The sequence below is a fragment of the Pavona decussata genome, unplaced genomic scaffold (genome assembly GCF_977016875.1).
Source record: "Pavona decussata unplaced genomic scaffold, jaPavDecu1.1 SCAFFOLD_84, whole genome shotgun sequence".
Lineage (NCBI taxonomy): Eukaryota > Metazoa > Cnidaria > Anthozoa > Scleractinia > Agariciidae > Pavona > Pavona decussata.
Genome location: NW_028145502.1, coordinates 4,212,975 through 4,229,507, shown reverse-complemented (window position 1 = coordinate 4,229,507; position 16,533 = coordinate 4,212,975). Strand labels below are relative to the sequence as shown.

Below are 16,533 nucleotides of genomic sequence, written 5' to 3'. Positions count from 1 at the left end.
CCGCGGCTTAGAAAGGACCTCAGACATAATTCCGCTGTTTGAGAATAGGCCATTTTACAGTTGCGCTAAGTGACCTGGCCTTGGATTGTAAACGAGGCTGGGGTGACCTTGTTTTGACACAAACCAATCTCATACCCGGAGTCCTCAGGCTCTTTGGCCAGCGGATGGTCGCCAGGAGAGACTCTGGGGTATGGAATTTTATTACTGCAGGATTTTTGCGGTAAAACAATGCAAGCCGTTACGAAGCAGCCAATCAAAAAAATCTACATTTTTTGAATTCTCCAGAGACTCTCCTAGCGCCCTCCCGCTGACCAAAAAACCTGAGGACTCTAGGTACGAGATTGGATACAAACCTCATAGCTTTTCATATGTAGATCATGCTGTTCTTATGCTAACTAGTTTTCGTTTACATATGAAAAGTAGTGAGGTTTGTATCAAAACAAGGTCACCCCCAGCCTCGCTTCCATCCAAGACCAAGTCACTAAGCACAACTGTAAAATGGCCTATTCTCAAACAGCGGAATTATGTCTGAGGTCCTTTCTAAGCTGCAGAGCCCTTTTTCATGCTCGGGCGAGACAAATAAGGGACTGAAGAGAGTGGAATGATGAGGAGTGCAGGGAACGCCACTTTTTCTTCTCATTTCCGACTTTTCGCTCTTTTTGTCTGAAGGAGCCTCTGTAGAGGAAATAGTCTGAGGTAAGAAACCACCATGCGCTCCTGTTCCCATCTATTACATAAGCCTCTCTACGTTGTTTACGTGATGCATGATTGAAATCATGCATGCCTTGATGCGTGATTAAGGCTTTTAAAATTCGACATTTGTCAAACACAAACCGATCCTGTTGGAATCGTGCCCCGTATTCAAAAGCGGGAAAAATCATCCCATCGACAATTAGAAGGCTGCCTAAACGAAGTCTGTTTCGAAAACCTTGTTACCCAAAGCATAAAAATACGTCGAAGTAATGTTGTTGTATTTCCAAACTGCGGAAAACGTCGTTACATAGATTGCCAGCAGTCTCTGTTTCGCTCGAAAATCCGCGGGAAAAATCAAGCACGGTATTCGAGGGGAGAGTCGCGCGCGCGAGCGACGAACATGCGAGGAGACGCGGGAGCGGCTTTACCAATCGTGCTTCGAATTTCGTGCTTACTTTCCCGAGGATTTTCGAGCAAAAGAGAGACTGGTCGCATTCTAGCCCTTATATGGCCCCCGTCAAAACGGAAGCATATCGTGCTTCTGAGGCGGAGCTGACAGCTATGCAGTGTTTTCTAGATAGATGTTCCAAACGTAAATATACATCTAAATCTTTTCTCTATCAAGAACCTTCTAGAAAAGCAGGATAGAAAAGTATTTAGTAAGGTATCTGGCATAGACAGACACCCTCTAAGGGGACTATTATCCAAGAAGAAAGTATCGACTTACAATTTAAGGAATCAAACAAGTCAGTATCCGAAAGTTAATACAGATAGATTCAAGAACTCTTACGTTAATTGCCTAATTTTTAAATACAATTTGGCTATGTAGGTACTTTTTTACTCAAATACTCAATTGTGACATAAGATATGTATTTTTTATCTTGTGAAGAAATAAAGACTTTTTATTTATTTTATTTATTTATTTATTTTGGTAAGTTATCAGCTGAAGGCAGAAACTTTTAAAAAAGGCATCAGAGTGGATGAGATTCAAAAAAATTTAAGGTAAGTCAGTATAATTAGGCATTTTGTCATTTGTTTTGTTTGTTTCTTTGTTTCTTTGTTTTCGATTATGATAGAGAGGTGGATACAGTAACCCAAAGTGGTGGCGAAAATGAAACAAATGGCTAAAACAACTGAAATCCCTTATTCTTACTAATTTACGATAATTTAATTAATACCATATTATATAATAAAACAATAAGAATTTTAAATCTTCTTAGTTAACCGGGCCTTGCGGTGAATTGTTCTGAATTAAAACTGTAACTATCTGCCCTTGAAAACATTTTCCGGTCTTGTTTTTGTGACAAGTGCCGTCAGCTCAGGGTTTAAGAAAATAAAACACTGACAAAACCGCGAAATTTAGTGCACTTTTGCCCTATTTTTCTTGCAATCGCGAAAATTAATACTCGCGAAATTCGGCTCCCGAATGTTCGAAAATTAACAAGATTAAGGCATATTACAACACTAATAAGACCAACACAAACGTTCCTCGGGAGCTGAAAGGAAAACAAGTGAGAAACATAAAAGGATCGTTACAATAAAAGGTTTGAAATTTAAATTGCGTAACAATGCGTAACATTCGTAATATATTTCAGTTGTTCTAGTCATTTTGTATATTTTTCGCCACCTCCGCCGCTAGGATCAGTGTGCCGTCTATATTTGTCGTTCATTATGTTGTACAAGGTGGTTCTAACTGACTTAAGAGTCTGGATAAAATCCTTACTAGCAATATTTTTCTGTGATGCTGCTTATTAACATCAGACCCCATTTCTGGACCGCAGGAATGTCACGAGTCACGAGACAGGACAATCGCGTTCTGTGTTTGATGTTTCTTTAATCCAGAATAACTTTGTAAACCCAATAAACAGTTTTTACCTTACAAAGCATCTCTTGACCGTCATAACATCTGTTTGTTTTGGTAATTCTGTCGTGAACATAATGTTTGATTCGTAAGATGACCACCGTGAAGTAGTCGGTAAATTTGTTTCTAAATCATCAGTCCTTACGGGGAATCCCCCGCATTCCACCCCGCATCCAAAATGATCTACGCCATACCCTGAAGAAGAAAGGCCGTGCCTTTCGAAATATTGGAAAAATATACTTCCCTGACCGTGAAATCAGCCTTGCTCTTTTTTACGTTATTTGTTCTACAATTTTTTTGCTGATTAGTTCCTTCATTACAGGATCCGGTACTTTTATTTTGTCGCGGTGGCCCTTGGCAAACACAGTTAGTTACTGGTTTTTACTGAAGAGACAAATAAGGGACTGGAGCGAGTGGAATGATGAGGAGCTCAGGGAACACCACTTTTTCTTCTCATTTCCGACTTTTCGCTCCTTTTGTCTGAAGGAGCCTCTGTAGAGGAAATGGTCTGGGGTGGGAAACCACAATGCGTTCCTGTTCCCATCAATTATATAAGCCTCTCTATGTTGTTTACGTGATGCATGATTGAAATCATTTATTTTCCTTGATTCGTGATTAAGGCTTTTTAAATTCGACATTTGTCAGACACAAACCGATCCTGTTGGAATCGTTCCCCGTATTCAGAAGCGGGAAAAATCGTCCCATCGACAGTTAAGGCTGCCTAAATGAAGTCTGTTTCGAAAACCTTGTTACCCAAAATACGCCGAAGTAATGTTGTTGTGTTTCCAATCTGCAGAAAACGTCATTAGATAGACTGCCAGCAGTCTCTCTTTCGCTCGAAAATCCACGGGTAAAATCACGCACGATATTCGAGGGGCGAAGTACGCGCGCGAGCGGCGAACCCGCGAGAAGACGCGGGCGTGGCCTTGCCATTCGCGCTTTGAATTTCGTGCTCACTCTTCCCGCGAATTTTCGGGCGAAAGTAAATATTGTAAAGCTGAATTAGTAAGTAATTTGATGCTTTATCATCAAATTCAGTCCTTTCGATGTATAAAAGCGGGGAATCCCCGGCGCATTCCTTTCGCACGCCACGCTTGATCGAACGTTTTAACTAAATCATAGCATTTGAAAAACATTTGTCATTCACGGCACTGCAGTCAAGTGATATTGAATGTTTACACTTCCACAGATCTAGAATGTAGAAGGTTTTTGTTTTCTGACGAGTCCCAAAGTTTGCAGCCCTGCGAGGCAGTCACGAGCCAGCGAGATCTGTGCACTGCAACATGCCGACAAAACTTGCCTTCCATCTGTTCAGTATATTCACTTTTCTCGTGATTATGATTTACTGCTTTCAGTCAGGTAAACGTTTATAAAGCTATTTAATGATAATCGTGTTGATCTATAAGTAAGTTAGTACGTGTAAAATACTTACGATTCTGTGCGCACTTGAGGTAAATATTAAATATTCATATCCTAGTTATTTTAAATTTCCTGATGGATTACATTTCTCGTTTGGTTTCGTCAAGCATGTTGCCGCCATTCCACGTGAATTTGGGCTAATCTTCAAGATTTCGGGGCTAATGTTTATTTTACTTCTGTTAGGTACTGTAATGGGTTTGACAAACCAAATGAAAATCATATTAGAGCTTATTTGCGGGAATATTAATATGTTTAAGGAATAATTGCTTGAAACGAATTGACAGGTGGTCAAAGAATGTGCTTCGCTTGTGCCTTCCTGAGATATTTAACAGCCTGAAAGTTTCGTTTTTCGAAAATCGTAGTGCCTTCCTTAACGAAAGTATAACGATTTTATATCAAAGGCAAGTAATTGAAATTAATTTTCAGAAAATCATCGCAATCTTCGTGCTCAAACTGATGCCTCGCACGTTGCTCCAAATTTTTCGAAGTGTGTGCGTCCTCCCGGAAAAGTTTGCGCGACATAAAGTGACTCGCGGTCACGTAAAGTAAATATGGTAATTCGCGCAAATAGGCCATTTCCGAGTGCTTTGAACCTCATTTTGAAAGCGAGGCTAAGTGCAAAGTTTTTATTATGAGAATTAGTTTTCATTCATATGCAAAGAAACTAATTTTCATATGAATAACTTTGCATTTAGCCTCTAAAAATGAGGTTCACAGCAACTCGGAAATGGCCTATTCGCTTGGTGTGGTACAAACAGTGTTTGATCGCTTGTCTTCTATCTTGTGCACGTCCAGTAACTTAAGCCTATATCATCAATTTATAGTAAATACTGCTCCAAGGAGACGTGTCACGCAACCTCCAAAGTTCCTTCAAGCTCCTCAGCATAAGCACTACGTGTCACGCAATCAACCTGCCAATCTGACATGGGTAGCTACGAACGTCTGCAAGATGCAGATTAAATGTAATGGCAAGAAATTTGATGAAGGAAGTACCAGAGTTTGCGGGAGAGATTGTAGGAAGTGTTGGACAAGAAAGCAGACAAAGGTTATTACCTTCTCGGATTTTCCAGAGGATATCAGATCTATGACTTGCCAGTGTAAGGTCTGGGGGACAATTGCTAACCGAAGTAGGGAGATTATCGTCGAGAAAGCTTGTAAGTAACTAAGATCAAGAGAAAATCATATTCTCTTGCTAAGAGATAAGAAATTTTGTTTCAAAAATATCATAAGAACAAACAACAATACAGAATAGTACTGCTCAATTAGCTTTAGATTGAATGGTCAAACAAAAAAAGACAGTTACGAGTACAGTCAACTCCCTTTATTACGGACACCCTCAGAACCGCGAGTTAGTGTCCTTTAAAAAAAAATTGCCGGGGATTTAGCTCCCGTCCGTATTATAGGGGTTTCCGTTAAAGAGAGGTGTCCGCAGAGGTGTCCACTGTACTTTGCATAGCCTGCATAGCAAACGTTTCCGTGGGGCCTTTGTGCATTTTGTGCACCGCGAGCAAGTAGGGAAGAGAATGAGAAAACGGAGGGCGTTCTTCGTTTTTTCGCTCTCATCCCAACTTCCGCGCGGTAAAAAAGCGAAAAACGAACAAAACTCTTCGGAGATGCTCGCTATGTAAGCTATACTTTGCACGGCATAATAAACAGCGCCACACTAAGATTTGATGGTCAATAGCTTTCATTTCAGTGGTCACGCTTAAAGGTTTTATCTGCAGAATCATAAATTAGAACTACCATGCGTGGCATAACACCGAACATTACCAAACTACCTGGATTCCAGTCAAAGTAAGAGCCCCCCCCCCCCCCCCCTTCTAGTTACTTACAGAAGCTGAGCGCCATTGCCGATAATCCCCCGAGCTTGTGTAAGCCATTGCAATGACAAGGCCTCATAAATTTCTGCTTAATCTTTTTGTAGTTCTTCGTCGCAACTTTGGAAAGGTGCAGTTAAAACACGTAGCGTCTCTAAACACTACTGTCGTACTTCGGTGCAAGCCTCCAAGCGGTTCCCCACCACCTATTGTCACGTGGTACAAAAATGGTGAGCCACTGATCCCTAGGCGTGGCAAACGCGTGCAGGTAACATACAAAAATGATTTAGTCATTCGGCGCCTGCGTAGAAGTGACTCGGGCAAGTATCAGTGTGTTGCAGAGAACATGGCGACACGCCGAGAGGGACTGGTCATGACACTTGAAGTTCGAGGTGTGTAAATTTTATTAGTTTTCTCCTCAGGCAGAAACAGCATTTTGTTTTCTGTTGACTATCTTAGAACCAGAACAAAATTTTCCTGGACAGTAATGTTATGTAATGTAAGTTAATGTAATAGTCTAATCAGAACTCGTAAAAAATCTATTTCCGACCGGTACCAAGCATGCCAGAGAAAACGTGTAACCGATGCCAAGCGTGGGAAAACACGACCGAGAGATAGCGGACCAATAAAGCGCGGGAAAACATGTAACCAGCGCCAAGCAAAAGAAACAGGCGACTGATGTCAAGCACAGGATGCAACCGGTTCCAAGCGCGGGAAAACATGTAACTGCTGCTAAGCGCGCGAAAACAAGTAACCGGTGCCAAACGCGGGAAAACGTGTAACCGGTGCCATGCGTGCAAAAAGAGCAAACGGTACCAAGCGTGGGAAAACGTGTAACCTAGTTCCAATCCTCGGGAGGATTTAGTTTTAACAAATCTCACGTAACGATAATTTCAAGCACTTAGTTTTCATACTTCAAGACAAAATTTGCCCCATACCTTGCTCTAAAGTGGAATACCAAACAAGAAAAAAACAAAAAAACAAGATGCTTTGCACGCGAGCCGCTTGTAAGTATTGTGTCTTTTGTTTTCAGAGAACATCTCCACTGATGTTTGTAATGAGAGTCAAAGTCTTTCCACCAGGGAGTCGTCAGGCAAATGCAGGAATAGATCGAAAAGTAACGCATCACCTTACCGTGGTAAGTACAATTACATCAGGGGCACCCAAACAACATTGGGCAAAGTAGTTTTAAAACATTTGGTTACCTGTTTTGTTTTGTTTTGTTTTTTGTTTTTTTTTTTTTGCCTTTTCAAATGCAAAATTGTGTAATCTAAAACAGTTTGAAATGTTCCTTTTTTTTTAATTTTAGGAAACTGAATTTTATTCTCCGAATTTACCAGCTGTCGTGGGCTTTGCGAAAATGCCAGCTGACATTTTTTTCACACTTTCAACGATGTATTTGCTTCTCTGAAAACAAAAGAGATCAGTTCTTCAGCGTTGCGTAAGTCTCAGATGAGGCCTTTCTCAGCAACCGGTTTCCGAGATCTCGACAAACTTTCAAAGGAAGGGAAGGCCAAACGTCGTAACGGGCTGAAATTTGTCATATGAACAGAAGACAAAATTCGTCCCGACTGCCGGATTTATTTGAAGAGGCCCTTAGCCTTATGCGATAGAATATAACTAACTCCTATGGACTTTGAGTTGTTATTGGTGGCAATTAGTCTGAATAACTATTTGCAAAAACCCAACATCTTTTTATCAATGTAAAGTATATGAAATAATTCATATATGAACTGCGGATATAGATGAAAGTGAGAAGTGATCATCGCAGTGAATTTTCCAATTTATGCAATTGGAAATTGGAAGCCTGAAAAAAATTCAGGCTTCAACGGGATTCGAACCCGTGACCTCCGCGTTACCGGTGCGATGCTCTACCAACTGAGCTATGAAGCCACACATTGGGAGCAAGGTCAATTGTAGGTTCCCATTTTCCCGTGAGAGGAGTGAAACGATGTAAAGTATATGAAATAATTCATATATGAACTTGCTCCCAATGTGTGGCTTCATAGCTCAGTTGGTAGAGCATCGCACCGGTAACGCGGAGGTCACGGGTTCGAATCCCGTTGAAGCCTGAATTTTTTTCAGGCTTCCAATTTCCAATTGCATAAATTGGAAAATTCACTGCGATGATCACTTCTCACTTTCATCTTTTTATCAGTTGCTTTTCTCTTTGTGCCACCAAATTTTAATTTAAAATGTCCAGTGTTTCCCATCGTGGTACTGACCAGAACAACGCTGATAAATCCATTGCCTGTACTGATTCAGTTTCAGGTCCACTTGTGTTAGTGTTTGGAACACGCAATGGATTGTACGCAGTTGACCTTTCCAACACGTCGTATGTGAGGCGATTCAAAGCCAAGAATGTCGTATCACTGGACTTTGGTTTGGACCCTAACGTTATTTACTGGACAAGCAAAAACGGGATAAACCGGTTTTCCTTGCATAATGGCGTCAGTGAAGACATGCCGTTTCGCCTTGATACCGACAGCTCGGTAGAGGGTCTTGTTGTTAGTTGGTTGGACCATACCTTATTCTGGACAGATGCTAAGCATGATGCGGTTTACTTAGGTGATCTAAGAAATGGCAGGAAAGTTAAGCTGGTTTACGAAAAACTGGATTCCCCAAGATCAATCGTCTCGAGTCAGTCTGAGGGGTAAGACAGAGGGATGTGTGGCAGTTTGGCTCCAGATGCATGCTATCTGCAGACTGCAACATAATTAAAGGGAACCTCTGCCCCGAAAACAAATGGACGGTAAAGTGTGCTTAAAATTAGAATGATATGATTTTAGCACGCGGCCTTCTTGGATTTCATGACGTAATTGCATTGCTCTATTGTTTCACACAAAAGAACTTCTCCTTACTAACAATAGCGGCAACGCAATGACGTCATATAATCCAAAATGGCGGCGCCCGGGAAATTTAAAAGCGAAAATCATATCTAATTCTAAGCACAATTGAATGTTATTTCTACTTTTAAAACTAAATTTAGAATTTAGACACTATTTCCAACAATTTACCGTAAATTTGTTTTCGGAGCAGAGGTTCCCTTTAAAAGCCAATTTCACACACCGATCCAAGACTATGGCTGTAGTAGCTATTATTTGTCGAGATCCTCCTAATATTTGCTGCAGTTTGATAGCAAGCTGCTTCTTAATAGGCCATTTCCGAGTTGCTGTGCCGGAACCTCATCGTGGAAACGAGGCTAAGTGCAAAGTTTTTGATATTAAAATTAGTAATGTTTGCATATGAATGAATTATTAATATTCATAATAAAAACTTTGCACTCAGCCTCCCTTTGATAATGAGGTTCACAACAAATCGGAAATGGTCCAGTCAAACGTGCGAGGCAAAGAAGCGAGGCTTCTCTTCCCCAGTCTCTTCTCGTGTTGTTGCCCACTTCCAGAAAGGGGCTCTAGACTGCTACCAATTAGCCTGCGAGCAAGCTCTCTTGGGGGTGGGGGGTGGGAGGGAGAAAGAGGAGAGAGCTTGCAACGATGTCTCATGTATTTTCATTTCTGCGTTGAATTTTTCAACGCAAAATGCTGATTGGTGGATATTGAATTTGGTGCTTGCGTCATTGCTCTTCGCGTGCGTCGTGTTGACAACGCAAAAATGGTGGCGGAGTTTCTATCTGTGAAGGTTGCGAGAATTTCTCTAAACAACTTAGGTTTTCTCTGGAATTAAAACCCAAGCAAAGACAAGCTGCGAATGCTTTACTTCAAAGTAGCGATGTTCTTGCAGTTTTACCTACGAGATTTGCCCATTGCAAAGTATCATTATCGATTACTTGATCGCAGAAGCAAGAAGAATGGGGATGCCTGCCGCTTCGATTGCCGATATTTCTGATGGAGAGTCAAGGTCGGCCAAATTTAAGCTTTTGTTTGGTGTTTGGCTCAGCCGAAAACTGATATGAACATCTTTCAGCTTACGCCACAAATTAAAGCTTTCTGAATATATTGACTCAATTCCGAGTGCTTCGGTACGGCGTTAGCAGCGAACTGCCAGTTTTTTAGGGCAACGTTCTTTAGAAGCGCAATGATTTTCTTTTGATCTGGCACTCTCACGTCTGCTTTGCTACTCGTTCACAACATCACAAATTTCACACGAGTTGAGTGTTCCAATGAAACCACATATTGAGAATTGCGTCCTCGTTCTCGGAGACCCGGCTGCAAAATTGAGATCCTTCCGATTTCCTTGCACCTCTTTCTCCATCCCGCCCCCCACCCCCAAGAGAGCTTGCTCGCAGGCTAGCTACCAGTGAGTGTCTTGTCAAACTTAACTACAGTCAACTCTCTCGTAAGCGACTACCCTTGGTGCACGACAAAGTGGTCGCTTACGGGAGGTGGTCGCTTACGGGAAAGATCAATAAAATAAGCCTAATGCTGGACTGATAAATTAATTACCTAAAAATATTACCCTAGCAGCTAAAATTAGGCAAATAGAAACTAATTTATTTGATTTTTTCACATCTATTCATTCTTCTGACGAAACTTTGTGTAACATTTTGGAACAGATCACTGTAACAACTCCCATTTACCTACAGATCTAATTATAGTAATCTTCTCTGTCTGTAAACTGTCAGTTGTCCGGGGTAGCGTCATTAAAAATTGAACTTTTGTTACTTCTGAGTAATTATTTACTCAGATCATACGCGAATATGTTGGGTGGTCGCTTACCGGAAACAGAAAACAAAAGAATATGTCAAATTTCTGGCCTAAAAAGTGGTCGCGGTCCCTTGGAAATTTGAGTGGTGGTTGCTTACGAGAGAGCTCTTGAAACAGTATTTAACTGAGAAACAAAACGGTTGTTTACGAAGTGGTCGCTTTGAGAGAGTTCACTGTAGAAGTAGGAGCCGTTTTCTCATTGTCGAAGTCATTACATATTGGCATAAATCTACTGGGGTTCTATCACAAATGCTGTTATGTTACTGGATTTACTACTGTAATTTTCCCGACTAATTTCCATGGTTTTGGTTTTACTTGTATTGTTTTTAAAACAGCTATGTATACTGGACAGACTGGGGTCCAACGCCAAAAATTGAGCGAGCGAGACTGGACGGCGCTGAAAGAACTGCGCTGATAGAGAATGGAATCCAGTTCCCAAACGCCCTTGCACTCGACGAGTCGGACGAAATGCTGTACTGGGCAGGCACCGACGCCAATAAATACGGGGTTATAGAAGCTGTCTCGCTGGACGGATTAAACCGTACAGTCATATTTTACCGCAAGGGTTATCATCCTTTCAGTTTGGATGTACATGAAGGCTTTCTTTATTGGAGTGACTGGGCAAAGAACGCCATCTTGCGCGTCAGCAAAATTGACGGGGGTGGGGAGGAGGTGATTGTTGATGGTTTACACAAACCAATGGGATTAAAGATTCTTCATCCACGAGTGGGACAGCCAGGTAGGAAAGTCACTCAGAACTGAAAAAACACACATCTTAGTCCTGGAGCAGTTTTCATTAAGTGTTTTTTTATACCTCCCAATTACAAAATGTTATTTCGTTGACACGGTTTCAAAGTGCACGATTTGATCACGTGTGAGTCGAAAGTTCAAGTTGTCTCTTTCCCTAGGGAATTAGTGAGTTTTGTTCGCCCTAGGGAGTTGGTGAGTTAAACCCATGGCACGTGACACGTTCTCCTCCAATCGGAAAAAATCTTAGCACTCTGAACGTTGACCCCGCTTCAATTTATCGCCATTTTGTTACGTCATGGTAGGATGCTCACCATTCTGGAGCGAGAACACTGACATTGGCACTTCAACTTCATTCTGACACTCGTCTCCAAATATTCCTTTTTTTGTTGTTGTTGTTTTGGTTTGTTTTATTTTTTAAAAGTAAAAGTTAATATTTTTTCTGTAGGGCCAAATCCGTGTCATAACAACAATGGTGATTGTGAATACTTGTGTTTGCATTTGCCGCTTCTTGCAAAGCGGACATGCTTTTGTAAACAGGGGTTCAAGCTGGAAGAAAATGGGAAAACATGCGAGAACATAATTTTCCAAGGTAACTTGTATTCACGTACTACTCATCAGCTAGGGCCCAGTTGCTCAAAGCCCGATTACGCTAACCCTACGTAAACGTGACCTTTTATTCGAGTTTAATTACTAACTATTATAAAATAGCCAGGGTCAAGCAAGCACTGTGATTGGTCAAACTGAGTTCTTTATAACTCCACAATGCACGAAGCATACGTATGGTGCGTGCATTATAATTGTACATATGCACGGAGCACACGTCAGATTTTTTGCCTGTGAAAAATCTGAGAAATTCAGAGACATAATGCGCTGTCACTCCAGCGATTCACAAAAAACAGTCTCTTGTACTGATGTTTCCAGACTTTTAATTAACTTCAACTTGTCTCTCAACACCTTAAAACTTAAACTTGACTTGGAGTTAACTTCTTGAATTGCTTACGATGTGACGAAAAACTAAAACAGTTTGACTTTTTACTTGATTGCGCGCGCTATCGCGTGCCCTGTCGTGATCGTGTCGTGATCGGCAAGAGCGCGCGCTATTAAATTACGCGTTATCTCGTGTAAGGAGAAACTTGATGTTGATTCATTAAAATTCGCACTTGTCTGAGGAGTTGCGATTGTTTATATTTTATAAAAGAAATAAAAAACTTGTTCCTCGTTCATTGTTGAGTTATATAAGCACTTGGGAATTTTTAAGAACACTCGAGAAGTACAGAGAGGCACTCGCCTACGGCTCGTGCCTCTCTGCACTTCTCTCGTGTTCTTAAAAATTCCCGCGTGCTTATATAACTCAACAATGCACTCGGCGCGTTTTTTATTTCTTTAATAACGATGCTTCAAAAATATGTTTCTTTTGTTACTCATTTTTGATTCAGACTTTAAGTTATCACTAGCTTAAAATTAACTTTTTAAAAAAATAATAATGATCGAGATAAGAACCTCGGTTAATTTTTAATCATGGATTAGCTGCTTTTGAACGACCGTCCCTGAGGAACTACTCGTTCCTCGAAGTTAAGTTACGTTGAACGGAGGGCTTTTGCGAACATACTACTTATCCTCTGAAGTCTGAGGGTGTTTAAGCTTACAGGCCCAGTCTATACGTTTCCGCGTTTTTGATAGTTTTTATATGAATCAAAGGCTCCTGTGAGCCAACTCGTGAATGCAAATGACACATCAGTAATTGAAATTAAGACGGCTACGGACACTTCACTTAAAGCTAAAAGAAATTATATCTTTGCCCGATCATGTTACGAGAAATAACCATTCTTGTACTATAAAAATGATTGTAAACTTATTCCCTACTCATTGAATAAGGTTATTGTGATGAGCCGATTAAAAAAAAAATTCACGTGCTTTTTTTATTCAAGGTTCATGCCGACACTTCACCAATTGAATTTAAGACACCGAACTTTGTGGAGAAACGAAAAAAGATTATTCTGATGCGCCGATTAAAACATTTTCACGTGTTTTTTTGTGGTCCAAAGTTCATGCCGACACTTCACTAATTGAATTTTTAAATTCAATTATTTAAATTAAATTATTTTTAAATTCTTAAAAAACATCGCACTTTGTGGAAAAACGAAAAAAAAACAATAACTTTGCTCAGATTCAACGAAAAATCTCCATTCTTACACTAAAATGATTGTCAAATTATTCTATATAGATTGAATAAGAATATCCTGATGCGCCGTGAACAAAAAATTTTCGCGTGTTTTTCCACTGATTTAATTTAAAACTCATTCACTGCGCATGCCCGAAAGTTAACAACTGAACCAACCAACCAAGTGAAACCGCACCATCGCTATAACTCGTTCATTGCGCATGCGCGCATTCACGAGTTAAAAAGGAGACTTTTTTATACGACGACGTCTTCTGTTAGCATGTATGCAAACAAAAACGATAAAACGCTCAGAGCCCTGTTCGAAGTAGAGAATTTCGAATGGGAAATTTTTCTTTTGCGTGTTGATGGGAAACGGACAAAACGAAAATTTGTATATGCTTCGGCCTTCCGTCCACACGTAAACGATACAAAACGCTCGAGATAAGATGAGACAATAAGTTATAATGTAAAAACAGTGGAAAAAGTCGAGAAAATAGCAAATGACTGGATGTGGTGGGCGAAAAACTGTACTGAAAACTTTGTGAGAGCCTAGCTCTCACGAGTCTCCTGTGGTTCAGTGGTACAACATCCGAACTCGTACTCGGGAGAACTCGGATGTCTTTGTTTCCGAGCCGAGTATGTCTGTCCCTCACTGGATAACGCATGGTTCTTAACTTTAGTTTTACATATCATTTGTTGAAAACGAGATTTTAAAAATCTCCATTTCGAAACGAAAACGGACACATACGGACAGTACTATAGTAATGTCATCATTTTGTGCTATTTGATACGCTTCACCACAGCAATTTTCCGCTTTTTCCCAACTCCATGAAATCTGTTTTTTGTGGATTGTGAAGAAGTTCTTTAAAATCGCAAAACTACAGTTCACCATTTTTTATGGCACATGGCACTCATGACCTACTCTCCTCCCTTTCTGTTCAAGGAGAGCGCAAGAGCAAGGCTTCTGATTCAAGCACTCCACTTGTGGTGATACTGTTAATTACTATCATCTTGCTGCTGGTCGCCATATTTCTATTTCATCGTTGGTGGAAGAAGCGCTCCTCAACACCAGCAGATCCACCGCGCATGTCAAGAGAGGAAATGGAAGATCAAGACATACGTGACGATTCTCATGTCACTGACCACACAGAACTCATGCGCGCAGACTCACAATTGAACGACCAGTCGCCTGATTTGAATCAGCAAGTGGGTTGTGCTGAACCTTCAGTGGAAAACGCAGATCGCAAGGATTCATCTGTCAAGGTGAGAAACTTATTGACAAAGTAAAATCTTGACACATGCCCTCTGATCCCCTCCCTTTCCCTCACCCCTTACAGCCTTACCCACAATTCCCCAGGGCTCCTTTGCTTAATAGAGGGTCAACGTACCTTCTATATATTAATATAACAAATAATCTAAAGAAAAGCAAGGCTGATTTTACGGTCAGGGAAGTATATTTTTCCAATATTACGGAAGGCACGGTCTTTCTTCTTCAGTGTATGTGTAGTTTTATAATCACACCCAGATGACGAAGCCTCAGTTTAGTAATCTGCACGCACTCAAAGAGAATCGTATGCTTGATTTTACCGGCTGACTTGATAAACAAGGGTCGACGTGAAGAAAAGCAAAAGCTGACGTTTCAAGGGTTAGCCTTGTGTCAGAGCAGAGATATATGCTTTGGCGAAGGCTACCGCTTCAAACGTCAGCTTTTGCATCTTTTTGTGGTCCACTGACACAGCACAACATTTTCTTTAGCAACTATCCCCTCTTTCCAAACGAAATCTTAGTTAGTTTTCGATATTTTACGATGTCAGTATAGACATTTTTCAAAAAAGTCAAATTATCCAATAAATAGTGCATGCAAAGAAATGAGGCGGGTGCTCTCACCACTTCGCCACCGTCATCGGTCTTAGGCTATACCGACAGCACCTCTCCTTCTTTGTTTGTTTGTTCGTTTTTTCTTGCTCTTTGTTTCTACTAAGCAACATGTTTTCCTCTGTTGCAGCAACCTTTAGTCGTTTACGTGACCAAAGTGGAGGTTGAACAACATGGCGGAGTAACGATCGTGGGCGACGAGGCTAAAGTTAGCCATCACTATCCACCTCAGAACTGACGACACTATAGTCACCATCACAGCCGTTCTGTGTCTCGTCACGCAACGCTCTTCCCGAGCTTAACTTAAGAGGAGCATTGCGTGACGAGACACAGAACAGCTGCGAGGGAGACTAACGATACTAAGGCCTGGTTACACTCTGCATGCAATTTTTGTGTACTTTTAGTCGCGTTCAAGTTGTGGTTTTAAATCGCGTCATGGTGTAACCTAGCGCCGTTTCAGCGCCATTTGTCGCTGCGATTGAACATATGTGAAATTTGGTGCAAATTTACAGGATTTCTCAGAAAACGTACAAAGATATGGCACCAAAATCTCAGCTGGTTTACACATGCGATTTGACATCACAGCCTTAGATTTAAGGTCAAATTAATTCCATAGAGTTAATTATGGAATTCAATGGAAGTTAATAAACTCAAGGGGCAGTTCACACTTGCGTTCGTTTGTGCTTGCGTCTGTGTTCGCAACGCACGTATAAATTTATGATATATTAAAGAAAAAAGGAATACTTCCACAAAATTGGAGTTTGGAAATGTTGTTCATATAAAGTACTGTATATAGCTTTGATCAGTTTTGCACCTTTGTGGACTAAAAAAAGTTACATTTTATGATAATTCAATCTTGGCTTAAAAGAAGAGTTTATACCCTGTATATTACAAAGATTTTATTTCCTGAATAAAATTGTTAATTGCTCCGGCTTTAATGGGAATTCGTCGCGTTTGTTTCATGTTTTGATACATGTGTCGAAACACCTAAAAGGGAGGCTATTTTTGGCCTGGAGTTCACCCCCTCCCTCCGTCCCTGAGGTATTTTTCCTTCGTCAATTTCCCAGTCTTTTCCCTGCATCGTTTCTTTTCTTATTTTTTTCTCACTCTTCAAGGATGGGTTGTAGGGTAAAGGTTGGGATCAAACTTTCGATTCCCATTTTCACGGGTAATGATGTTGTGAAAACCGATTAACATGGCTAAAAGGATGTTTTGCAGGTCACGTTTCTCGAAAAGAAACATTAAGTATTACAGTGAAAAATTCTAAATTTGGCAAAAACGACAGTGACAAGA

At 40.7% G+C, this 16,533-nt stretch overlaps 1 protein-coding gene across 1 annotated transcript; it reads left to right on the top strand.

The window, feature by feature from the left end:
- Nucleotides 1–3,706: 3,706 nt before the first annotated feature.
- On the top strand, nt 3,707–16,177 carry LOC146475569 (uncharacterized). The gene is made up of 9 exons (XM_085115949.1): nt 3,707–3,913; nt 4,798–5,127; nt 5,898–6,182; nt 6,824–6,928; nt 8,056–8,443; nt 10,790–11,193; nt 11,650–11,793; nt 14,309–14,628; nt 15,371–16,177. The coding sequence occupies exons 1-9, from the start codon at nt 3,838–3,840 to the stop codon at nt 15,476–15,478; spliced, it is 2,160 nt and encodes a 719-aa protein (XP_084972075.1). The 5' UTR covers nt 3,707–3,837; the 3' UTR covers nt 15,479–16,177.
- The last annotated feature ends 356 nt before the right edge of the window (nt 16,178–16,533 follow it).